Source organism: Protopterus annectens, chromosome 4.part0, assembly GCF_019279795.1.
Source record: "Protopterus annectens isolate FY-2018-M chromosome 4.part0, PAN1.0, whole genome shotgun sequence".
Lineage (NCBI taxonomy): Eukaryota > Metazoa > Chordata > Ceratodontiformes > Protopteridae > Protopterus > Protopterus annectens.
In genome coordinates, this window is record NC_056733.1 from 1,455,891,398 (window position 1) to 1,455,918,545 (window position 27,148).

The 27,148-nt window shown below is 44.4% G+C and overlaps 1 protein-coding gene across 1 annotated transcript in view; it reads left to right on the forward strand.

Moving 5' to 3' along the window:
• ZNF346 (zinc finger protein 346) overlaps positions 1-27,148 on the forward strand; it is a 365,617-nt gene that overhangs the window by 52,546 nt on the left and 285,923 nt on the right. Inside the window, exon 4 of the mRNA XM_044069298.1 lies at positions 23,936-24,083. Within this exon, the coding sequence (XP_043925233.1) occupies positions 23,936-24,083 (148 nt within the window). The remainder of the gene's footprint in view (positions 1-23,935; positions 24,084-27,148) is intronic.

The following is a 27,148-nucleotide window of genomic DNA, read 5'->3' on the forward strand; positions in this document are numbered from 1 at the left end:
AGAACATAGATATCTGTGCAGTAACTGAGACCCGGTTCAAGGCTCCAGAGGGTACCCCTGCAATACCAGGCTACAATTCTTACCACACTTTTCAGCCACAAAATCAGGACCAAAACACTAAAGGTGGAGGAGTGTCCATATTCACCAAGGATATTCACACCTCCAAGCTAGTTGCCCAACACAATGCATCTGAAATTTTCCAGGTGCAACTAACACTAGGTAAGACTGCAATCCAAATTGTAGCTTTCTACAGATCCCCAACCATGCCCGAAGATTCTCACTGCACCTTTCTAAACATACTGGAAAATATTAAGATACAACCAAACACCCTAATACATCAGTGGTTACCCCCTCATTGTTCAGGTCTAACCATAAGCAAATCACCCTTGACATCCACACCCCCCCCCCCCCCCCCCAGGTAAGGAAACCTCTATAAAAAAGTCTCAAAAGCCAACTTCAAGCTACTGAAGTCAGAAGTGACAAACTTCACAACACCCATGCAGATTGGATCTGGAAGTTCGACTGCAGAATCCTACACTAAGGCACTGTACGAGCACATCCACTCTTGCATGAATCGTGCCATCCCAAGTAGAACCAAGATGCTCTCTTCCAAAAAAGGAAGCCAATTTGGTGGTCCCCTGCTATAAACTATACAACAGAAGGAAAACTGTTGCAAAAAAGAGGAAAATCCCAGTCTGCAAAACTCCCTCACCAGCCTCTAAGAAGCTGAGATCCCTCATAAAATCCTCAAAAGCTACTTATCGAAAATAAAATTGCCAAAGATTCCAGACATCCACAAGGCATTCTATGGTTGTCAGAAATCTAAATGGCAATGCTCAGATCTACTGAGTTGCAACAGAATGGCATTAAATATACTGATCCCAAGGATATTGCCAATGCCCTGGCAGATTTAGTGCCAACTTCGCCCCCTAAACGGCCCATCTCAATACCAAAAGATTGCCAAATTCTGATAATCATGGCCGCACAGGTAGAAACTGCACTCTCCAAAGCTAAGAATAAGCATCCATGGGACCAGATAACATCCCATGCTGTGTACTACATGAACTACAAAATGAACTGGCACCTCACCTAAGTGTCATGTTTAATCAAAGCGTCACCTCAGGTTTCGTGCCCACTGAGTGGCGCACAGCTACAGTTATCCTGCTCCACAAGGGAGGATCCACCTTGGATCCTGGGAACTACCGTCCCATCAGTCTGACAAGCCTGATTTGCAAGGGCATGGAATGCATTATCATGGAACTTATAAACAAAGACATTGGCAACCTTCCAACACTGGACCCCACCCAGTTTGGGTTTGTGAAGGGCCGATCTTGTCTCCTGAATCTGACTACTTCGAATCTTGTCTCCAGAGCTGTGGACAAGGGTAAGGCAGTCCACACAGCCTATCTGGACCTCGCCAAAGCCTTTGACACCATCCCCCACTCTGGAATCATAGATAAACGTACTAAGCTGGGCATAAATCCCTATGTCACTCGAAGGGTTGCTTACTGACTGAACCCAGACTGTAAAAGTAGCCGACTCTAAATCCAGCTCCAGACAAGTGGAGTACCTCAAGGTTCAGTCCTGGGACCGTACTTGTTTGGCATCTACTTCTCTGACGTATAGGTCAACACTAAGGGACTCTGGCTAACAAAGTTTGCAGATGACTGCAAAGTGGGAGCCATTATTCAAACCCCAAATGATGTGGATATTCTACAAAGGGCCTTACAGAAACAGATGCCTGGTGCCAGAGCCATGGACTCTAGCTTAATGCCAAGAAATGTGTAGTTATCCCCTTTGGGGAAAAAAACGTACCCATGAATTACCACATAGGTGGCAGGACACTAAACATCGAAAGTATGACGAGGGACTTGGACACAGGTGGACAGTGGTCTCACTTTCGATAACCACATCGCTACAACAGTCAAGAAATCCTATGTAGCACACCACCACTACGGGCTTTTCATCCAGAAAAAAGGTCATTGTCCCACTGTACTCGTCCCTCAGACACATTATAGAGTATAATGCCCCATTTGGTATGTGCCTCACGACAGCTGGAAAGGCCACAAATGCCTCACTAAAAGAATCACAGGCCTAAAGCAGATGCCATATACTGACTGTCTAAAAACAACTCCAGCTATACTCTTGAGGCGATCTCTGCTTAACATACAAGGCCATGTCAAACCCTGAGCTGTTGGACATGCTCCACTTAAAGAAATCCCAATCCCTCAGAGCCACACGCTCCAAGGATCTAAACCTTGTCATCACGATGAACAAAACATGCTGGAGGGATAGGTTCCTGACCCAGAGACTCCCCATACTCTGGAATAGACTGCCCATACATATCAAGCTGAGCGCCTCATTGGCCCTCTTCAAAAGGAACCTTGATTGGATGGGAGATTGGAAATTCACCGTGGCGATCATGTCAGTCGTCCTGCTAGACAGGTTCTTGGAGAAACAAATATTGTGGGAAGAAATATTCATGGAATTATGGCTAGGCTTGCATAAACCCTAAGGCCGATAGCCTAGTATCAACCTATGAACCTATATCCTTCAGTACATAGAGATGCTTCACAGGGGCCTTTCCTTCTATTAAAATTCATTCTTCTGCCATTTTAGCACAATACTGAGCCCCCCCCCTTCTCTCTCCCCCTGCTGAAACCATTCCTCAGAGGGGCCAAAAATTTGACCACCCAGGAGAGCCCCTACTCCAGCCTGGGAGCTTAACTTTGTATTGGAAAAGCTCACTTTGTCCTGAGCCAGTTTAACTGCAGAGTTGAAATTCTTTTCTTGGAAAGCAGCCTTCCTTCTAGCCATCACTTCAGCAAGAAGAGTGAATTACAGGCCCTCATATCAGTGGAGCACTTAGTCTTCCATGCAGACAGGGTTTCCCTCGGGACCAGTCCTTCCTTTTATGCCCAAGGCAGTCTAATGTGGCCCTTAAGTCCATTCATTTGCCTACTTTTTTCCCTACTAACCATGTTGCCAAAGTGGTTAGAAAATCCTGTGACCCATCTGATCATGAAAGGGTTCGCATCAAGATCTAAGGATGTAATGGTGCCCCTCTACTCTTCCCTCATCATACCCATTATTGAGTACAATGCACCAATTGGAATGTACCTGGCTAGAGATCTCCAGCAGCTGGAGAGACCGCAGAGGTACCTAACCAAGAGAATTACTGGCCTCAAAGTTGCCCTATGCTGCACGATTCGAAAAAGCTAAGACTGTTCTCTGTTGCATACCGCTTTCTCAGATGCTGTCTAAGGTAGAGAGCCACGTCCAACTCAGAATTGTTGATGCTCCATCTTAGCAAAGCCAAATCTACTCTAGCTACATGCTCTAGGGATATAAACCTCAACACAATGAATAGAACATGCTGGAGGGATAGATTCCCTTCGCAGAGACTTCCCTTACTATGAAACAGGGTCCCGATCTACATAAGACAGACCCTCACTATTCCTCTTCGAGTTACCTTGATGAGTGGATGGGTAACTTAAGTTCACACCGGGGATCACACCAGCAGCACTACTAGATAAGGGCCAAGGGTACTAGCTGCTAGTACAAGGGTCTAGGGAATTACTAAAGGGGCGGTGAATACTGCACAACAAGGATGGGCTAATATATGCCTTCGGGCAGATAGCGCAGTACCAACCTATAAATGGACTGCTCATTGTATTCACTTATCTGCAGCATGGAAAGGTTCCCAGTCAGGGTACTGGGACCCATTCTACTAGAGCAGCCTCTACCTCTGCAGCCTTTGAAAGGTGTGCCTACTAAGGACATTATAGAACCAGCTGCTTGTTCTTTTGTCCTTACTTTCACAAAGCATTACAGTCTACCTTTGTTTTCTAAATCCAGGGCTTGTTTTGCCTCTGTCGTTTTGCAGGACCTCCTTACCATCCATTAATCTGTGATTCTTCCTCCCCCCTTTGTCTCCTTACTGGGCTTTGGGAATCAACCCATGTGCAGGGACTGCAACAGTGAAACACTAACATAGTACAGTTCTGTACACTTACCAGATTAGTTTATTCACTGTTGCAGTCCTGGCTTCCCACCCTCCATTCCTCTTTTCTTTTTTCCCCAAGGCACAGACTGTGGATTTTTATTTGTTTGACGTGTCCAGGGTGCTACCATTCCTGAATTAGCCCTGATGTTCTTCGTCTCACATTGCTGCAGTCATAACCTGTGGGTAGTCCGCTGTCCTCGGTCGGCCCGAATACCAAAGTGTTAGGCTGGCGTCGGTCATGGGCGCTCAGATCTGACGTCAGTACGCAGTAGTACTTAAGCGCATGACCAGCGCCATATCCTCAGTCTTTCTTGCCGCATGGTCCGAAGCAGAAGCAGCGTTTGCAAGTGCCGTTCGGCGTCCTGAAATTTTCGTTTTTCGAGTTTCAGACCGAAGACCAAGTTGGGCTAAGTACCCCGTTGGGGAATATTTTTGTCTTTTCTTGCCTCAGTTAATCTGGATGTCAGGAAAAGTTAATTGTATTTCTTGTGGGAAACTGATACCTCATAGGGACTATCACACTCTGTATTCCTTGCTTGGGGCCTGAGCACGACGTAGTCGGGTGTCGCTTTTGCGCTAGATTTAATAAGCGCACCATTAAACGCAGATTAGATTGTGCTAGGCTTGTTTTCAGTAAGCGGTGTAACTACAACATGCCGTCGGATCCTCCACCCGCTACTGCAAAGAAGCGAAAAGATAAATAGTTAGTCTAAACAGGATGAGTTCGTTGCGGACGCCGGTTCTATGGAAACTACGGTTGAATCTGTGGATCCAGCCGAGGTTTCGGCTGAATCACAGGGGGAACCTTTAATTTTACAGGAATTGGCCTCTCAGGAGTTAGGTCAGGCCGAGGGGGCTTCTCAAGTTTCTGTAGTTCCATCATTACAAAAGGTTATTAGGCCTTCTACTTCTGTCACTAAGGGCCCTGCTAAAGCTAGACCGGGTCTTTCTGGCACAGGCATCAGCCCTAGTTCTTCGGGCTCTGTTCCTAAAAAACATATGTTGAAAATGGCAGAGGATTTGACTACTTTAATCAGGGGTTCTATGCCCCCTCCAGACAAGAGGCCTAGGGTGGAGACATATGCGGAGGGATTGGAGCACTCCTCAGATTACTCTGAGTCTTCAGCTGAGGACATTCAGGATTTTCCTCCCTATTCTGATGCAGAGGATTCCTGTCCTTCTGCTTCTCCTCCAGAGGATTTTTCCTTTTCTGAAACCCTGCATTCCATGAGGGAGCATTTCAAGTGGGAAGGTCAGGATTTCTCAGATTCTCGTAAGAGGCTTAGGGAATTTTTGTTTTTGCCACAACATAGACCTTTGGCTATTCCCCCTGTTTTAGATGTTCAGGATGTTTTTTCTGAAGCTTCCCTTAATCCTGATTCTTTGCCCCCTGCCCCAGTCAAGCCAGACAGGTATTAGAGTTCCAGAGGCTCATAAATATTTGTATGAGTCCTAGAGCTGACCCGGAAACTATTAGTCAAGGACCTAAGGGTGTCGGGGCTTCTGTAGTTAAGAATCCAGTACCTCTGGATAAAGATTCTAGGGCTTTGGATAGGTGGGGTAAAAAAGTGTATACCTCCTCCACGCTAGCTATGAGGGCTTTAAATTGCCAGTTTCATATGCTGAAGTATCAGAACTTTCTGTTAAGTCAGTTGAAATCTAAGGTAGATGCTTTAGCTGAGGGCGTAGAGTGTAAGGAATTGCAGGACTTAGTTCATGCCTCAGATCAGGTTGGTAAGCATTCCTTGCAGTGTGGCTTCGATGCTCTTCAGGCTTCTTCCAGGGTGGCTGCCACGGGTTCAGTTATTCATAGGCATGCCTGGCTTAAGGATCAAAATTTGTCAGAGCATGTTAAAGCTCGAATTTTGGATGCTCCTCTTCAATCTGAAGTTCTTTTTGGTTCTCCTGTGGAGGTAGTTTTGAAAAAAATGGAAGACAAAGCTAAGTCCATGCAGACGGTTAAGGAATTTTTACAAGTGCAGCCCCCTAAGTTTAGCAGAAATTGGCCTGCAAAAGGATGGTCTTGCCCTTCTTCCGATTTTCAGTCTAAGGGCAGGTCTAGGCGTGGTAGGGGCAGAGCTCATGCTCAGGGTTCTTTCAGACCTAGGACTTAGAGTTCTCCTGCACAATCTTCTGGTGAGGGCAGGGGTCAGCCTTTTCGTAAACGGACCCAATGACCTGTATCTCCAGCTGCCAGATTCTTCCTGTCTGGCAGCTCCTCTAGGAGGAAAGTTGGCACTTTTCAAACAAAATTGGCTTTTGGTCACCCAGGACAAATGGGTGTTGGACATTATAAATCAAGGCTACAAGTTTTATTTTCACACATTGCCTCCTTTCAAAGGCATGCCAGATTTACCTCCTCAGCAAAGGCTGGAGGCTCACAAACAGATTTCTTTACTTTTACAAATGGGGGCTATCCAGGTGGTACCTCCGTCAGAAGTAGGCCTAGGGTTTTATTCTCGCTTATTCCTTGTGCCAAAGAAAGGAAACACTTGGAGGCCAATTCTGGATTTGTCCATTCTCAATACATACCTAGACATTCCAAAGTTCAAGATGTTAACTTTACAGCAACTTCTGCCTCTGCTAGGCAAAGATCACTGGATGGTAACTCTGGATCTCAGAGGCTTATCGTCACATTCCGATCAGGCTCAGCTGCAGGAGATTCCTGCGTTTTCGGGCTGGTACTTTTCATTATCGGTTCTCTGCATTGCCCTTTGGCTTAATCTACTGCGCCCAGGGTGTTCACAAAGGTCCTGGCTCCTGTGATAGCCTTCTTAAGACTTGAGAGGAATACAAATTTATCCTTATCTGGACGATTGCCTGATTCTTGCTCAAGACAGTCAAAGTTACTTCAGCATCTACAGTATGTAATGGCAGTTTTAAGGTGCCTAGTGTATTCTGTGAACGTCCAGTCTAGTACCCTCTCGGGACATGTGCTTTTACCCTCTCAGGACATGTGCTTTCTGGGTGTGAGACTGAATACAGCCTCTCAGATGGCCTTTTTGACCCCGGACAAACAAAGAAATCTTCACCTATACTTCCAGCAATTATCCCTAATGTCCAGGCTGACTGCAAGGACAGTCCTTCAAGCCTTGGGGTTCATGGCATCTTGCATTCTGGTACTTCCAATGCCAAACTGCATATGAGGAAGCTACAATGGTATCTCAAAAGTGTATGGACTCAACTCTGCCACGATTTGGACACTGTCATTCAGATAATACCTTGCATCCAGAAGGAATTCTTGTGGTGGGCACAGGAATGTCACCTAAACAAGGGACTCTCTGTGACCCGACCAGAGGAGAGTCAGCTCTTAACGACGGATGCCTCGGACCTGGCTTGGGGAGCACACTTCAATGGGAAATGGATTCAAGACACGTGGCCTCCCAGACTACAGCATTTGCATATCAACATGAAAGAGATGTTAGCAGTCCAGTTTGCCCTGATGACTTTCAAGGGTCTACTTCAACCAGGACAGGTGTTGATTCAAACAGACAACACAACAGTCATGTGGTACATCAACAAGCAGGGGGGAACTCATTATTACCCTCTTTGCAGACAAGCTATGATTTTGTGGGAGACTGCTCTGAGTTTGCACCTCACTCTTCAAGCACGGTTTCTGCCAGGAGCACAGAACTCCTTAGCAGATGTTTTGAGCAGACAAATTGTGGATCCCCACTAGTGGAAATTGGATCCTCATGTATTCCAACAGTTGACAGTGGCTTGGGGAACTCCAGACATAGATCTGTTCGCTTCTCCACTAAATTTCCAACTGCCAAAATTTTGCACAAATGTTTCACCCAAAAGCTTGGAAAGTGGATGCTCTATCTTTCAGTTGGAACAACCTTCACGTCTATGCTTTCCCTCCTCTGCCTCTCCTTCCCAAGGTACTCTTGAAAGTCAGACAGGACAAGCCTTGCATGATTCTAATAGCACCAGATTGGCCACGTCAGCACTGGTATCCTCTGCTGAGGAGTTTAGTACAGGAGCCTCCTTGGCCTTTGCCACCAATTCCACACCTTTTGTCCCAGGCAAGCACTCATTTTCCTCAATGTCAGGGTACAGTCCCTGCATCTGACAGCCTGGCGTATTCTGTTTTAGATCCTGGGGGGTCTCTGCTTCCTCAACAAGTTTTGAATGTCATTTTAGAAGCCAGACGACCTAGTACTAGAAAAGTTTATGCTGATAAATGGAGGAGATTTTTTTCTTTGGAGCACAGCAAAGAGCTTTGATGTTTCAGTGCCTAATTTGAGTTTTACACTACAGTACCTTACTGAATTATTAGACAAGGGTTTGTCTTTCTCCTCGGTGAAAGTTCATGCTGCAGCCATTTCTGCTCACTATGATTGTGACCCTCCATTATTTTCTCACCCTTTGTTTAAACAATTTCTTAGAGGGGCAAAGAACATAAGACCCCCACGTAGAGCTCCTACTCCTTCCTGGGATCTCAATTTTGTGTTGGAAAAGCTTACTTTACCTCCTTTTGAACCAGCTGCTACGTCTGAGTTGAAGTTTTTGTCCTGGAAGACTGCCTTTTTGTTGGCCATTACGTCTGCTAGGAGGGTATCTGAATTACAGGCTCTCATGGCAGTTGAACCCTTCCTGATATTTCATAAGGATAGGGTGTCCTTGCGTACTAACCCTACTTTTATGCCTAAAGTTATTTCTAATGTGGCCTTAAACCAGTCTATTCATTTGCCTACTTTTTATGCTGATCCCCAAAATAAAGGAAAAAGTCTTGCATTCTTTGGATATTCACAGGCAATTACACTATTATTTGAGCAGAACTAAAGAATTCAGGCAGACTCAACAGTTATTTATTTCTTTTGCTTTGGGTTCACAGGGGAAGGCTGTTTCTAAGCAAACTATTTCTAAGTGGATTGGCCACTGTATTGCTTTGTTGTTCTCATCATGGAAAGGATGTTCCTGCTGGGATCAGACCTCATTCCACTAGGGCTACCGCCACATCTACTGCCTTTTAAGGGGGGGTGGCTACTAAGGATATTTTGGAGGCAGCTACTTGGGAGTTCAGTGCACACTTTACTAAACATTACCATCTCCCTCTTTATTCTAAGTCTAGGGCTGGATTTGCCACTGCAGTTTTACAGGGCATGTTGGCAGCTCCTAATGCTTTTTAGTTTGCCAGCCTCCCTTTACCTTTGCTTTGGGATTCTACCCACAGGTTATGACTGCAGCAATGTGAGATGAAGAACATAGCACAGTTTTGTACCTACCATAAATGTAGATGTTCGAGGATCCACATTGCTGCAGTCCAATTTTCCCTCCCTCCTTCCCCTCTATAGTTTGGGGTTGCTGTGTTTCTGTTGGGGTTCTTATGTTATCTAGGTTGGTTGTTGGGTATTTGTATTTTGGCTATGGCCTTTCCTTTTTAGGCCTTCTGACATCTGGGGCAAGAAAGACTGAGGATATGGCGTCGGTCATGCGCTTAAGTACTACTGCGTACTGACGTCAGATCTGAGCGCCCATGACCGCCAGCCTAACGCTTTGGTATTCGGGCCGACCGAGGACAGCGGGCTACCCACAGGTTATGACTGCAGCAATGTGGATCCTCTAACATCTACATTTATGGTAGGTACAAAACTGTACTTTTTGGGGGCTCCTGACAGTTAAGGCAAGAAAAACTGAGGAAATGGCATCGGCTGCCTCCCTTTATACCTGACATACTGATATCCATTTTACAACCGGACTCTGGTATTCGGGACAACTGAGGGCTACCGGCCACTGGATAACCCATGTGTGAGGACTACTACAGTCAATACACTCTTAACATACACATTTATTGTAAGTGTACACAACTGTACTTTCCTGTTATCTTAAATTGTTGTTTTGGAAGGCTGTTTTCCTGGTTGCTATAATTTCAGCTGGGAGGGTTTCAGAACTGCAAGCTTTCCATTACTCCTTAAATGATTTTTCACAAGGGCAGAGTTAGAACAAATCCTTTTTCCTTGCCCAAGGTTGCTACTGAATCTAATCTAATGTGTTCAGCTACCAGTGTTCTTTCCCAATTCCAACAAAGGATGGTGCTTTCTGCAAACTTTGGATGTGCACAGACAATTATGGATGTCGTTCTATTCCCATGTTGCAGTATTCTTGGTGTGGGATTCTTTGCCTCAAGCTACCCGAACGTAGTCTCCTATACAAAAGCTTAAGCCCGGCTCTTGTAGGTGCATTGGACTGTCACATGTAGGGCCCTAAACCATGGACCTTAATGTGACGTCTGCACACAAACCTCAGAGCTTTTCAAATGCAGTCGATTGTAAGATCGATTGCATCACCCCTTTACGTTAAAAACGTCTAAAGCTAAATACCCTGTTGGGGATTTTATTTTTTGGTATTGCTTGAGCTTGGTTTGCTGCCCACACCCCCTTTAGCTGATGTCCACTAAGAAGGGTAAATGCCGATGCGGGTGTCTGGATTCCACATAGACTCACATGATTGTTGTGCTTTTTCTAGGCAGAGACCACTGCTATACCTATTGTCTAATTTGCCAATCTTTCGGCCCAAAAATGCTCAGAAGCCATTTGGCCACCATTAATCTTTAGTTGGAAAACCAGAGGCTAAAGAAATTAGTGCCCAAGATATGGATCCAGTCTGCCACGCAGGGAGAGCATCCGGGCAAAAAAGCCAAGTTGTCTCAGCCTACTGCTTCTGCTCTGCTGCCATCGGACACCTCACCATCTTCTGATCTGAGAGTTGAACGTTTGTGAAAGCAATCTGCTTTGACTCCCCTCGAGGAAACCGCTTCTGAAATAACAGCTGGCACATCCACGGAGGTAGCTCAGACGTTTGTTTCTACAGATGTTGAGGGTTAACCAGGCTTTGCTGGACATCCAACTGCAATTCCAGAACCCAAAGCCCCAGGTCCAGCAAAGCCCCAGAAACTAGGCATTCTCCCAGATCGAATATAAAAAGGAAGCAGAAAAGCAAGCATCTGCCTCCCTATGCTGAGGAGTTACCTAACTGGCAATCCTTCACCCAATCCTTTATGCATGCCTTCATGGCCCTTGGGCCATCGGCCTCTTCACCCCCCACCATTCCTGTTCTCAGCCCTAGGCATGTTTCCACTGCTTCAATCCATCTTGCCATTTCTCCTGTAGAAGGTTTACTCCTCATCGTCCGATGGAGTCAATTACTTGCTCATTACAGATTGCCTCTCCACTGTAATACTATTCCCTTGAGGAATCCATAGGAGGGTACCTTCACCCAGAGAACATTCATTTTGGTAATCTCCCAAAGGTAAATGATTCAGAAGGGGTACTTCCCAAATTACTGTAACTAGAGATATTTTGATCTAGTACAGGTAGAATCTCCATCTGCCATCCCACCAGTTATACCTGCGTGTCTTGATGCATTTTCTTCAGCATCAAAAAATCTTTTACAGCCAGCTCCCTCAGAGACCTGACTTTCTAGAAGGTGCCTGATGAACAAATTCCTGGTGAAACCTGTCTTGCCAGACCTGGCAGTGATTTGCTGTATCCCCTGACGAGCAGTAAAGATTAACCTTTTCATCCCTTTTACATACTGACAAGGACAGTAGGAATATGGATAGGATGGATGGAAAGCTTATACCTCCTCTACCCTAGCCTTCAGAGTTGTCAACTTCCGAACTCGTATGATAAAATATTCTTTGGACTTCGTATCCCAAGCCTCTACTCTCCTGTCCTCCTTGCTGGACTCCCCTAACAAGACAGAGGTAGTATCAACTGTCCCTGGCTTGTAAAGTGGCCAGGCAGTCAGATGCAGTTATGATGCAGCAGAAGCTTCTGCAGTGTCTGCTTCCGAAGCAGTGCTACGCAGATATTCTTGGCTTCGCCTGCACCTAAAAATACTATCTGCAGTTCGCAATGTCCCTGCTACAATGTTTGGGGTTCACGGTCAGCCTCCAAAGTCCTCTCACCCCGCAGCAGGACAACATCTTTCTGGAATGCAGGATCAGAACGGACCTGATGCAGGCACTCCTCCCTCGGGAAGTCCTCTCCCTTACTGCTCACTTCCAGGACGTTATCGGGTACAACCATCAAGACGATTCCTATGGGTTCTGGGCCTTGTAGCAGCCACCATTCATATGCTGCCTTGGCCAGGATGCATAACTACAGTGGTATTTGAAGTGTGTGGTCCCAGAACAACCGTCCTCTATTTCAGATCCCATTTGCCTCAAAGCAGAATTAAGGGGGTTTATATCACATGATCGAAAGCTGACAATATCGAAGCTCAAAACTTCTAACTGGCAACCTCAAATGGAAAACATCAAACGTGGAAAAAATACCACCCAAAACAATGTAAAAAACTCTCTGCAGGGGCAAGCCCCCCTACACTCCCACACCCTGCTACGTAAATATACCAAGTCCAAGATTGCACTGCAGTGCAGTAAAGGGAAGTTTTCCCTTCCTGCACGCTTTGGCGATATCCGCTTTTAAGTTTCGATGTTTTCTGTTTTTGAGGTTTCAAGTTTGAAGTTTTGAGCTACGAACTTGTCAGCTTTCGATTTGTGGTATACACCCGAATTAAGGTGGTGGATACAACAAATTGAAATTAATCCAGGCCTTCCACTCCAGCTCAGTACATGCATATACAGATGCATCAGACCTGGGCTAGGGGGCTACTATGAAGGATCTCAAGGAGCAGAACTGGCACCCTACCCTCCAGAAAAAACACTAATTTTGAGTCCTTTTGACCCTGAAAGCCTTTTTCCCAATCCTGCAACCAGGTCCTCTTGAAGTCTTCTCAGACAATACAGCAGTCATGTGGTATCTCGGCAAACAAGGAGGGTGCCCAGAGTCATTTATGCAAGATAGCAGTACAGATTTGGAACCTAGCCTCCAGAATAACACATCTCTGCAGGCAACCTACTTCCATTCCAAGACTGCCAACAAGCAGATGTTCTCAGCAGATCATCCTCTCTACATCACGAGTGGATGTTGAACAGAAGTTTTTCTAGCCTTTGTCCACCATTGGGGCACACAAAGTAGATTTGTTTGCCTCCCCCCAGAACAGACAATTGAGAATTTTGTACCAAGGACCACTCCACTAGCCTGTGGGTGGATTCCAACATTTCATGGAGGGGATGGTTTTTATATGCTTCCCCCCCCCCCTTCCCTCTCATTCCAAAAGTCGTCCTGAAGATCAGGAAGGACAAACCAAAAATCTTGCTGGTGACTCCTTACTGGCCAAGGCAGCATTACTACTCCCTTACTACTCTCGCCAAGGGCAAGCCAGCACAAGATGTTCTTCGTGTTTCACTGTTGCAGTCATCACATTTGGATTATCTGCCTGCAAGTAGCCCTCGGCCGGCCTGAATACCCAGAGTCTTCAGATTTCTGCATCTGATGCTGCTGTTTCTTCCATGACGCCAGGTCAGGGGTATAAAACATGCAGCAGACTCTGCTACATCAGTCTTTCTTGCCGTGCAGTGCCAGAAGCATTAGCTTGCAAGTGCCTGTCAGACTCCTGAAATTTTAATTTTCAAGTTTGACATGGTCTTCAAAGATAAGTACCCCATTGGGGATCCTTTTTTTCTTGTTCTAACAGTTATCCGATAAAAATTAACCATGTCTTGCCTGTGGAAAGCAAATGCCTAAAATTTTCTTTCTTACTGTGTCATTTGTTTAGGCCCAGACTATGACGTCCCCTTCTGTCTGTTTTGTGCCTTGTTCAGTGCCCAAACTTATTCGTCATTGGGCTATTTTTGTAAGCAAGTACTTTCATTCTTTATCTCCGTACTCCAAAATGGCTTCAAGCCATCAGACTACTGATCTTATGGAAAAATGTAAGGATAAAGACTCGCTGCATAGGTCCAAAACTGCAGACGGTGCTTCCAATAAGCTAGTTGCCAGTCTTCAGTATTCAGTGAGGCACTTTCGCACCCCCTGATTCCTGCTACTACATATTCGCATGCCTCTACTGAGACCCATTTGGAGTCTGGTATGCCATGAGATACTGCGTTGACTGTGGAACCTGCAGCTGTCTCTACCTTGGATGGGTCCGGAGCCGCTGTGCAGGCACCGGCTTCTGAGGGTGTATTCAGGCCTACCGATTTTCATATTAAACCAACAAATTAATTTCAAGTTAAGAATACAGAAGTCCTCAGGCCTAAAGCTTGTGCCAAGCCTAGAAAATAACTACCAAAGTGTATTCTCAGGCTCATATGCCTCAAAAACAAAGTAGAATGGCTGAATGCCGTCCCTTTAATTAGGGGAAGTCAGCCTTCCCCCTTTAAAAGACCTAGAACTTATTTACTTTCCTGATTCTTCTGATCAGGAATTTGTTTTCTGTTCCCTCTGACTACCAGGATGTACCCCTATCTACTTATGAGGATTCCAATGCAGAGGATTCCATTCCCTCTGCTTCCCTTCCGAAGAATTTTCTTTTGTTGAAACCTTGCATACCCTTGGGAGCATTTCTGCTCTGAAAGCCAGGACTATTTTCAGTCCAAAGAGACTTGGGAATTTTTTAACCTGCCTCAACACAGGCTTCTAGCTATCCCTCTTGTTCTGGAGATTGTAGCAGTTTTCTTGGAATCCGGCCTTACCCCGATTTGCCTCCAGCTCCTGGGAAACCTTACAGGTACTACAGAGTACCTGACTCAAATTCCTTTTCAAGAATCCTGCTGCGGATCCAGAGACCATTTCTCAAAGAACAAAAGACATTAAGGCTACTACTGCCAAAAACCCTTCCCCCTTCTGATAGGGATTCTAGAGCTTTAAACAGATACTTCTGCTACTTTGGCCATTAGGGCTTTATGTTAAAATATCAGCAGCATATTATGGAATTAGAGAATGAGGTTGATTCCCGATTGTGCTGAACTCAGATTTACAAGAGTTAATGCATTCTGCTGACTAAGTAGGTAAATACTTTGCAGTGTGTTTTTGATGTTTTAGAAGCATCTTGCAGGGCTGCTGTCGCTGAGTCTGTACTTAGAAGGCATGCTTGGCATAAGGAACAAAACTTGCCAGATTATGTTGAAGCTAAATTACTGGATGCACCCTTACACCAAGAGTGCTTTTTTGGCAACAAAGCAGAAGTCCTCAAAAGGATGGAGGAAAAAGGTAAATCTATGAAAACTGTTAAATATTTCGTAAGTACAGCTACCTAGATAGATTCAGTAGGCATTGTCCTTCAAGGAACTGGTCCTTTCCAGTCCCTTCCAGGCCTTCACTCCAAACCCAGGAGCAACAGACCACCAAGACTTCAGTCTCAGGCTATGCACAGATCTAAGCAGTGAGGGCCCCCCACTTCCAAAGCAGGGAGTGCATCTCTACTAAGCCTTGGTCAACTACTTCCTCCCTTAGGAGGAAAGCTCGCCCTGCATGCAAAAAACTGGGAACTCATTACGGAAGACAAATGGATTTTAAACAGTTTCCTTAGGATACAGATTCCACTTCCAGCCACTCCCAACCCCAAGTGGATTGCCAGACCCCCCCCCCCCCAAACCAGTGGGCGGAGGCCCAAAAACAAGTGCGCTCTCCTCCGTATCAGGGCTATTCAACCTGTCCCAGCAGAACGAAGGGGACAAGATTTTTATTACTGTTTTGGTTCCCAGAAAAGAACTCCTGATGTGTCTTATCCTGGACCTTTCTATTCTCAACATATTTCTGGTGGTTCCAAAATTCAATGCCAACTCTTCAGCAGCTTCTTCCTATGCTGGCCAAGGATGCCTGGCTGGCAACTCTGGACTTAAAAGAAGCTCATCTGCACATCCCAATACGGGAATCCTACAGAAATACCTACACTTCAGGGCAGGCTACATGCACTTTCAGTTCTCTGCACTTCCCTTTGAATACCCTGGGTGCAGTAGATAAGTCAAAGTGCCTAGCTCCAGCCATTTAATTTTGCAAGCGGAGAAATACTCATTTACCCTTACTTGGACAATTGCCTGATTCAGATAGTCGGGGCTTATTACAGCACCTGGCATTTGTAAGATGTCTGACTTCACTAGGGTATACCATAAACGAGAATAAATCACACCTATTACCCTGCCAACAGATTGTATTCCTGGGAGCAAGCTTTGAACACAGCTTTCCAGATGGTATTCCTTACTCAAGAGAAACTTGGATGGGAAATAAGCCGGGATCACTTCTCTGGCTCTGCTTGATGGTGGCACAGGAAAATAATTTTCCTAGGTGATGAAAGCCAGGGTACCTTTTTGGCTAGGCTTATATAGGCCCTAGGGCCAATAGCCTAGTACCTACCTATTTGACAACCTACTTCAAACTACTGGCTGCAAAAACCCAGCTATCGTATCTAAGGAAAATCCTGCAAGCCCTGGGGTTCATGGCCTCTCTTATTCTGTTAATTCCATATTCAAGACTGCATATGTGGAAACTTCTATGGTATCATCTAGAAGGTCTGGTGTCAACATTCTCAGGACCTGGAAACAATCATTCCCATCATCCCTTGTCTAAGGGCAAAGTTCTTTGTGGTAGCAGGCCTCTGCCCACCAAAGGGACTCCTTTTTACTCTACCCCTTGACGTCTACCCCTTTACACCCAAACCCTAACACGCATCAGACTATGCATGGGGGACTCGCATGGCAGGGCAAATTGAACCCAAAACAGATGCACCTGCATATCTATCAAAAGAAATTTTAGCTGTACAGGATGCTCTGGCAGCCTTCAAAGACCTTGTACATCCAGGACAACTATTGCTAAAGACTGAAAACAGTTATGTGGTACATAAACAAGCAGGGGGGACCCATTCCTGCCCACTCTGTAGACTAGCCATGACCGTGGAACACAGCTTTGAGCTACCAAGTCAACCTACAAGCTCAGTTCCTGTCAGGCAAATTAAATTCACTGGCAGACAACTTGAGCAGGAAATCTCATGGACCCACATGAATGGAAACCAACCCAAAATACTCTAGCTCTTGAACAAATGGGGGACACCAAGGGTAGACCAGTTTGCCTTCCCTCAGAACTACCAGTTGAACAAATTTTGCACCAGAACTCCCCACAGTCAAGCTTGGAAAGTGGATTCCCTATTCTTTACCTGTGGTAGCCCTCTTGGTTTATGCCTTCCCCTTTCTGCCTCTTCTCGAAGGTTCTACTGAAGATCAAACAGGACAAGCCAAGGACAATATTGATTGCACCAGACTGGCCATGCCAGCACTGGTACCCCCTTTTGCACAGTCTGACAGTGCTACAACCTTGGCACCTGCCTCAGACCCCTTCCCTGCTGTCCCAGCAGGCAGGCCAGATTCTGCACCCTAAACTTCAAACCCTGAACCTTGCAGCCTGGCTAATTCCGTGAGCTCACCTCCAGCAGCCCTCAGTAAGCAGATGCTGGATGCCGCCTTGAGACAAGGAGGCTTGGTACTAGAAAATCCTCTTCAGAAATGTGGAAAAGATATTGTTCCTGGTGCCAAGCTCAGGGGATGGGCACAACGGTGCACAGCTTACATCATATTCTAGATTTAACAGAAGTGATCCACAAGGGACCATCTTTCTCCATTTAACATTCATGCATCTGCCATATCAGCACATTATAATACTGATCCACTCCTCTTCTCTCATCCCCTGCTGAAACGATTCCTTAGAGGGGCCAAATATTTAAGACCCCCCCCAAGAAGGGCTCATACTCCAGCCTGGGCCCTTAACTTTGTATCTGAAAAACTCACCCCCCCCCCCCTTGAACCAGCTGCTACAGCAGAGTTGAAATGCCTTTCTTGGAAAGCAGCTTTACTTCTAGCCATCACTTCAGCAAGAAGCGTCTGAACTGCAGGCCCTCATGACAGTGGAATCCTTCGTCTTCCATGCAGACAGTGTTTCCCTCATGACTAATCCATCCTTTATGCCCAAGGTGGTGTCTAGTGTGGTTCTAAAGTCTATTCATTTGCCTTTTTCCTCAGAATAAAGGGGAAAGGATACTGCGTTCTCTGGACGTACACGGACAGCTTAGATTTTGTTGGACAGGACTAAGCCTCAGAAAATCTGACCAGCTGCTAGTTGGCGCTGCTGCAGGGGCAGAGAAGGCTGTTTCAAAGCAAACCATTTCTAAATGGATAGCACATTGCATCCATTTCTGCTACAAACAGCATGGAAAACCTACCTCACAGGGGATAACACCTTCCACAAGGGCTGCGTCTATCTCTTCTGCATTTCTCAGAGGATTCCCTACCAGGGACATCCTGGAAGCTGCAACCTGGAGCTCTGTACATACTTTCACCAAGCATTACCACCTGCCTATTTTTCCTAAATCCAGAGCTGGATTTGCCACAGCAGTTTACAGGGCCTTATTGCTAGCCCCAATGCTCTCTCAACTATCTCCACCCTTCCATAGCTTTGGGAATCAACCCAAATGTGATGACTGCAACAGTGAAACACGAACATAGTTATCTACACTTACCATAAATGTAGATGTTGGTGGATTCACTGTTGCAGTCCTGGTTACCCTCTCTCCAACCCCGTAACTTCTCTTGACTTTTACCTTTCCTCCTTGATTGGCATATATTATGTTGTGTGCTTTTTGCTGGGGGTGTTCCATACCATACAATTGCTTCCTGTTTTGGGGGCACCTTTCATCTGGGGCAAGAAAAACTGATGTAATGGCATCTGTGGCATGTTTTATGCCCTTGACCTGACATCATGGAAGAAGCGACCGCATCAGGCACAGAAATCTGAAGAGGACTGGTATTCAGGCCAGCTGATGACTACCTGTAGGCAGATAACCCATATGTGATGACTGCAGCAGTGAATACACTCTTTAAGATCTACACTTATGGGAAGTGTACAGAACTGTACTTTACCCCACAGCAGAAGGGAATACTCATTCATCCTCTCCTACAGGTGTTATGGCTAACACTATGGATGATGAAATTTTTAATTCCCTTCAGACATCCCTACTCTGAAGATGTTTTTTCAGTCCTGTGGGAGGCCAATAAACCCTCAAGATGATCCTAATTTTCAAAATGGGGAAAGTGTTCCCAGATGGTGTATTAAAAGCCATAGGGGATCCCTTTCTAGTGGATGCTCCTTTTAGTCCTCTTGTGTATGAACTTATCAAGGCTGTCCTTTCCTACTCAGTGAAAGTCCACACATCTGCAGTCTGTGCCTGCTTACCTCTAGAAACCCCTCTACTCTCCAGGCTAGGCGTTAAATTGTTCCTGAAAAGGGTCTTGCACATCAGCCTGCCATGAAAACAAATCCCACCGCCTTGCTACTTAAACTTTCTTAGAAAAGCTCACACTGGCTCCCTTTGAGCCAGCAAGCTGTGCAGCACTGTGTGTGCATATGGGAAACTGTTCTGCCTGGTGGCCCTTAACGTCTTAAGGGCTGTCTGAGTTACAGGCTCTCATGGCCTGCCCACCCTACACTATTTTCCACAAGGACAGGGTAACCCTACACACAAATTCTGAACAGTCTCTCTAAATCAGTCCATTCACCTGCCCACCTTCCCCACTCCCACTAATGACAGTGAGAGGATACTCCATTCCTTGGACATGCACAGACAACTGTGGTTTTATTTAGACAAAACTAAGCCCATAAAGTCCAACCAAGTATTTGTATCCTTCCACCCCATAGCCCTGGGCAAGGCAGTCTCCAAACGAACCATCTCCTGGATCAGAAATCTACCTATTTCTGCTACTCCTTCCATGGACTTACTTCATGGGGCAAGAGCTCACTCTACCAGGGCTGTAGCATTCTCCAAAACCTTCAAAGGCCTGGACACATCCTCCATTCTGGAGGTGGCCACTTGGTCCTCTATACATACTTGTACCAGACACTGCAAATTGGGCCACATCTCCAGAGCAGGGCTTGCTAGGGCAATCCTGCAGGGCTTACTTGGAATCGGCTACTACACCTTCACCCTTCTTCCTAAGTTGTGGCCCTCTCCCACACAGAGTACTGCAACCTGGGAGTAAAAGTACATAGAATAGTTGTGTAAAATCTTAACACATCCATATGTCCTTCTGTTCCATTTTGCAGTATTCCTTCCCTCCCACCTGTCCCCCTTCATTCTTAATTGCCTGTCTAGAGGGCACCCTGGAGCACCACTCTACTATGGGCAGACTTGCCAGCAAATGGCACTTCACACTTCTTGTGGACATTTTGCTCTTACTAGTTGCATGTCCAGCTGGGCAATTAAGTTCTGATGTCTGTGCATGCAGATGTCATTTTAAGGTCCCTGGTTTATGGCCCTGCGTGTAACATACCACACCAACCAGGCTTCAGCTTTTGTATAGGCGCTGTCCCGCACTAAGAATACTGCAGTGTGGAAGAGTACATCTATGGTTGTGGTAAGAGTTTGCACAGCTGTTTTCTACCTACATAGGACTAGAGGCTTTTGCAAGTCAGAAAATCTCTTTTGTGGCTTTTTCCCCTAACAGATGTGGTCTTTCGGTTTAAATGCATCTCTAGCTGCAGCTCCACAGTCTACGACAATAGGCATGTTGAGGTTGCAGGAAGAATCAAGGCTCATTCCAAGAGATCCGTGGCTACTTTCTCAGCCTTTTTGGCTGAACTTGCTGTTGACATTTGTGTTGCCACTTCGTCTAATCCTCACACCTATATACCTCATTACAAGCTGGTTTTAGTTTCTAGGAGCAGGGCTTACTTTGGCACCACATTGCTCCTGAATGGCCTTCCTTGATCCTCCCAGGATAAATGGTAGCTGGGGCTCTCGCCTATGGTGATGAACCATGACATGGATAGCATCAGATAGTTATGCATGTACCATAACTTGGCATCTGGTTTCCTGTGTCCTCATTCATCATGTTTTCCTTTCTTCCATCCCCAAACCTTCTGGATTGTGGAGGAAGTTGGTGTGCTTTTCCAGTTTTGCAGGAGTAGCTTTTAGGGATATGACAGCAAGCTCTATCCTGGGGTTAGAGGCGGCAGGCTATCATGAAAGAGAGAGGAGTTAGAACCTTGGAATCGGTCTGTATGTTACCGTCTCTGATCCGATATTGGATCCTAGACTCTATGGTGATGGATGACCTAGTATAACACAGATGCCAAATTATGGTAAGCACGCAACTGTTTTTCTTCCCTGTAAGAAGTTAGCTTGATCACATAGATTGCTAGCTCATGGTCTTTTGTCATCAGTGTGCTAAGAGGCGACTCATTTTGAACGCAATGGAAGAATTCCACCAGCCAGAGGGTATGTTTGTAACTGATATTGTTGTGATGGGCATTTTTTTTTAGTTTAACATGCAGTATAGCATGGATGTCACTCGACTCATGGAGTCATTTGCTCTTCATGGGGAAGATGTACTTCATCCTATCTGAAGACTTTTAGCTTTTCTGGTTGAATCCAGACTTCTTGGTTACTGTATTTTGGGGAAGTTTAAATGAAAGCCCTTGTCCACTGTCCTGATTGCAAGCAGCATTGAAGCTAACATTTTTAAACCATTTTTGTAGCTGTCTATACATGGCTCAGCAACCGTGGAGGCAGTATATGTAGAGTTTTGGGAGAGGGGACAGTGACCAAGCCTACGACAGGGAGTTTGCCAGTGGCATTGACCTCCACAAAAGAAGTTAGCAGTGCCCCCTTTAGCTGTTAGCATTACAGTTACAACCATCACAGTTTCATCAGGAGTCAGTTTTAGGGAAGTGCTTATTCTTTCAAAGACTTGGATCATATTGGCTGATCTTCAGGTTTCTTTTGCATTAAGTGTTGTGCTACATTGTAGCAGTAGAACTTATTTGAGTCAACTTCAGTGTTCCATCGCAGTTTGTCTCTACTTGCATACTACAGTATGTGGTACCTCCAGAACCATCATACATGTACTTGACATTGGTGCTTGTTTTCTAGTACCAAATTTAAAGTTGCACCCTTATTAAAATGCTCCCCCATGTGACTCCCCTTATGACATAATCAGTAATTTCTTTGAACTTGGTGATGTCAAGGTAAGGGGTACATTTGTGTGCATTTGTAAACTTCAGTAGATGGCCCACAGCACATGTAGGAGCCCCATCTATGGGCACAACCCACTGTAACCTTATGTCATTGAGAAATATAATGGAAATTATGTGGACCTACTGTTAATCAAAAGCTTACAAAGTTTATTAACAATTTGCCCCAATAACTTTGGTAGGATGGGCTAGAAAATCTCAAGTTCCACAATGTGTTGTATACTGCAGTAACGCACTTGTATTTTTTTTTTTATGAACTATTCTGTTTACTTGCAGGGGCAACCTTGTGTTTGAATTGTGCCTTGGAGGGAGGTGAAATGTTGGGGTTCTGAACTTGTGTGTACATTATTTCCTAGGTGGGTGGGAGGTTGGCATGAAGGTGTTTGCCTTACAAACACAAGATCCAAGATTTGATTCTCAGATGGGGTAAATGGCTGGGTTTAAAATGGCCCACAAAGGCAGTCTAGTACTAACCTATAAACAAATCATAGTTTCCAGACCAATTGATTGTGTGGCGGGCCTAACACGGCATGTGGAAGCTAGTAATCTGAAGTACCTCATTTTAGAGATTACTGCGTGATCACCCACTTCGTATAGAACTGATACGATTAACAAAGCATTTTCACACGTCTTTTAATGTTTGCCTGAAAATTTCTAGGCAGATTGCAGAACTGAAAAATTGCCCCTATAAGTAACTCATTCTCTTTACTTGAAACATTTTGGGAGCCTGTTGGCTAAGTTGGCATTTTTTTCTGTAAACAATTTTTTGGGATATTGTCTTAAACACAATGTAATGTGGTAGTGTGCTCTTGATATGAAAAATGTAGCTGAATTTCATAATTTCTGTATTGCATACAGTTATGTATGAATGGGATCACCTGAGAAGTACTCTGTTGGCAAGCTGACTTATCTAGTGCTGCATCATTTTATATTGTATCAGCATAGCACGTCATTGCAGTGCTTTTTACCAAGATCAAGCTGTATGAAAAATCTACTTTTCAAAACCTTCACCTTTTAGATTTCAGTCTGATAAGGTGCGTTTTTGTCCTTTCCTTCTGTGATAGTTGGACTTTTGGAGTTAGCATTTCAAACTTAGTACAAAGGACATAGTCTGAACATGCTTTTGTAACTTCTTGCTCCATTTTCAAGCTATTCTCCGTCTCTTAATTGTATAGATGTTTAGTGTCCTAGACTCTTGGCTTAGAACACCCTTAGTTACTCTGTTTTAAGTTAGTCCCTTTGCTTGTCTTAGTGGAGTTATAGTAGGGTGGCTCATTGAGTCTGTAGGTAGCAATTTTTTAGCACATACAATGACAAGTGTTCTTTGTAAGATAGTGCATTGTCATCGTATGTGGCACTTCAACTTCGTTCCAGTTCTTTGGTCACTGCAACAGTGCTGTGCCAGTAGGCTGCCTTTGCAGTGCTTAAATGTATGATTAAAATGCTGATATGACATGAAAGAACAGCACTAGGTCAGCTTGCAAGCAGGGTGTTAACTGTGACAGTTTTTTTTAATGTATTTAGAATTTAAAGGGACACAGTCAATCTTCCTATTGATTTCACTATAATTGCTTACATTGTGTACAGTTTACTGATGCTTCCGGTAATTTGTCCGTTGAGAGAAGTTTCCAACAATTCACTTTTTTCACCCAACCCAGTTTCATATTTCTGTTGAATGGGCAGAGTCCTTGATAACCTCCAACTGCATTTTTTCTGATCTGGAGCACTGTAAAAGTTTCTTGCATTACTGGTGGAGACTTTTGCATTGAATAAAACATTTTTGAAATGATTACTTCTGAAACTGTAGTTGGTGTGAATCAAGGATTTTGATTAGGGTAGGTTAAAATTTAATACTGGAGTGCATTTGAAGTTGAGGGCAAGTAAAACTAGTAGTATCAGTAAATTTTTTATAAGTAAGCAATTATATGCTTGGTTTTAAATGCCCGGTGGGTAGAATTGATAGTGTCCCTTTATGTTGAAACAGTATTCTGTATTTTGGAGAACTGCCATTAATTATACACTGATTGTTCCCCCTCTCCTTTTTTGCCTTTCCTCTGTCCAGGGAAGCAGTAACGGAGAGGTGGATAGGAACAAGTGCTGCCCGGTCTGTAATATGACGTTTTCATCCCCAGTTGTGGCCGAATCTCATTACCAGGGAAAAGTCCACTACAAGAACCTCAAACTGAAATATCCTGATTCAGCGATAGAAGGTACTTTTTGTCACATCTGTTTCATTGCCACCTACCTCCTGTTGCAGAACAGGGTTCATCCGTGCTCTCCCTCTGAGTGGTTTTGTTTTTAAAAATACTTGCATTGTCAGTAATGTAGCCCATTCAAAAAGGGAGGGGGTTGGATTTGCCGTATGTCTGATATTTCCCATTGCTAACAAGTGTTTACATGCAAGTTAAGTATCATTCCTTTTAAACTGTTCTGCTTATAATGCTAGTGATCTGCATTTAGAAGGATCTTGGTTATTGCTTTTTGAAAAGTCAGTGTAGTGTTTTACAGTGTGTAATGCTAACCATCTTGGCCCTACCAGTATGCATGTAATGGGCACTAGACATGTCCCAGCATGTTTTGAAGATGCACTTTATGCCTGGCATATTCCGATAGTATGGAATTCTTAAACAAAAATAACTGTTTCCCATACAGTGATCTGTATATCAGATTGTTGCAGCTGTTCGTATAAGCTTGATACTTTGAAGTAGTTCATCCATATCTCTTTGCTAGAAGGTGTAATTTTTAGTCTTAATAGTTTTGAGAATGTCCGTACAACACTGGGTAACGGGTAGTAAAAAAAAAAAAAAAAAATTGTGGAGGGTTGTGATGGTTATGTAGGTTTTTGTTGCAGAGATGTTGACTTGCTGATGCAGATTGAGTGTGTGTGTGCATTTTAATATAGACCAATATAATGTTTATGTATTACAAAAAACAAATTGTGTATTGCATATATTACAACTGTAGAGATCTACACACAGACAAGCTCTAAAAGTATGTTTCTTAACTGTACTTACTGCCTTGTAACCAGTAAAATAAACACTGGTTCCATTTTAAGTTGTTTCTGCAGGGAGGTTAAGACTTATTCACAGTCAGACTTTGCACTGAACCCAGCGTTTTTGTCCTTAACCTCAACTTGGAATTAACCCAAGTTTGAAGTGTAAATGAAGATGAAAGTTATCTAGTTGCATGGTCCCTGCAGATGCTGTGTGTACAGTAGTTAGCTGAACAATTTTAATGTAGCATTTTCCATTTGGTTTTGTGGATTACCAGTATTTAAGGACTGTTTTTGCTCCTAATTTCTAATAGGCGACTGATACCATACTTGTATTCTCCGTGGGTGATATAGCTAAAGGCTATATTTGAAAGGTTTTGACCTTGAGTATACGTTCCTTGGCTTGTCTGAAGTATAATTTTTTTGTTCACTCTTGTCTGTCACCAAACAGTTGCTTTCATTGTACTGTTAAAGGTTTATTTTGCAGTCCACCTGTATCCTTGGTTAAGTAGTCTTCGTTTTTTAAGGAAAAAAGTGTGCACACTTTCACAAAAGGCACTCAGAGCTGCCCCCCCAGAAAAGTAACTGGCCACCTAACTCAAAGCCTTGGAAACAAATTTGTGAAAATTTAAGGAGAAATGCTGAACAGTGAAAGTAAAATGTCAACCACAACTAATCAGAATATATCACTGAAGAGAAGAACGCATTTAAATGTCTGGAGTAACTGATCAGAGTAAATCATAATAAAATAATGCAAAAAGATAAGACAGTGGGAAAGGAGAACTTAATTCGGTATAAGCATTAGAAAAGAAAATGTCTTGCACAAAGATTTAAAAAAGCTTTGTAAATATTCATTGGCAGACAACTTTACCACAGCCCAAATAAACAGTAAGTAGTAACTGGAATGGAAGAAAATTGGACAGATGGAATATGTACTGTAGACATCTTGTGTTAAATTTAAATATCTTGTACTGCAGGATTGTGAGACTTAAAGATTCATGGCTTTTCAATTTGTTCCAAGTTTAAACTTGCATTGCAAGATGAACATTGTCCCTGTTTGACTGTCTTCATCTTTTTTCCTGCAGTCCACTGTGTCATTTTGGACATCATAACCTCTATTGTTTACATGTGTTTCGTTTGTGAAGGTGTTTTGTGTGGTCACAGAAGGTGTGGATTACATGGATGGTATTAAGTGTAAAGTGAAATGTCTGTTGGAATTTGTGAACACAGTTCACAGCTAGTTTGTTTTGTAGTTTGATTACACCAACTATGGGATAAAAGCTGGTATGTTACGCTTTTGGAGCCATTTCCTTGTAGCTGTTAATATGAATGCCTTGACACTTCCCTTTGCTGTTTGGGTTCCTCTGACCAATTTTGCGTAGAGGGATATGTTAGTCTGACATGTTCATCACAAGGGTCCAGAGTCGCTCAGCAGATCTCTGCTTTCGAACAATGTTGTATCTGTGACATCCCTTCAAGGCATCAGCCTGCATTGGTTTTGGCATAAACAGAGGCTGGAGTCAGGATTGTGAGCATACCAAGTCCAAAGCTGCTTCTACGAAGGGTTCTACTTCGGGTCCTATGCCTAGGCCGCCTGGTTCCTACTCAGGTTATTGGCAAGACCTGGTCAGGTTTGTTGAGGACTATATCTTTAGCCAGAGCTAGGCAACCCCCTTTAGAGTCTTCCCAAAGGAAAAGGGATTTTACCCCTGAACTTTTCTCTGACCCTCCTGATTCCGACAGAGTTTGATCGGGAGGGGGGTCTCTTTGAGGAGGCACCCTTCCTTGACTCCTTTAAAAGACTGAGGAGAATCTGCCTTTAGCTTCACCTCCTGAGGGCATCAGTTTTGTGGAAACGCTGCATGCTATAAGGGAGCATTTCTAGTGGGAGGCACAGGAATACTCTCTATCTAAAATAAGGGTTTGCTTCCCAGAACACAAACCTTTCTGATGTTCTTCGTTTTCCATTGCTGCAGTCCTGACTATTGGGTATAGTCCGCGTCCCGTCGGCCCGAATACCAGAGTATAAGGCTGACGTCGGTCAGGGCGCATTAGACTGACGTCAGTACGTCAGGGTACTAATGCGCATGACCGACGTCATATCCTCAGTCTTTTTTGCCGCATGGTCCGATGCAGAAGCAGTTTTGCGAGTGCAGGTTGGCGTTCTGAAATATTTCCGAAACCGGAGTTTCAGACCGAAACAGAGTTGGCCAAGTACCCCGTTGGGGAACATTTTGGTTTTTTCTTGCCTCAGTATTTTACCGGATGTCAGAAAAAGTGAAT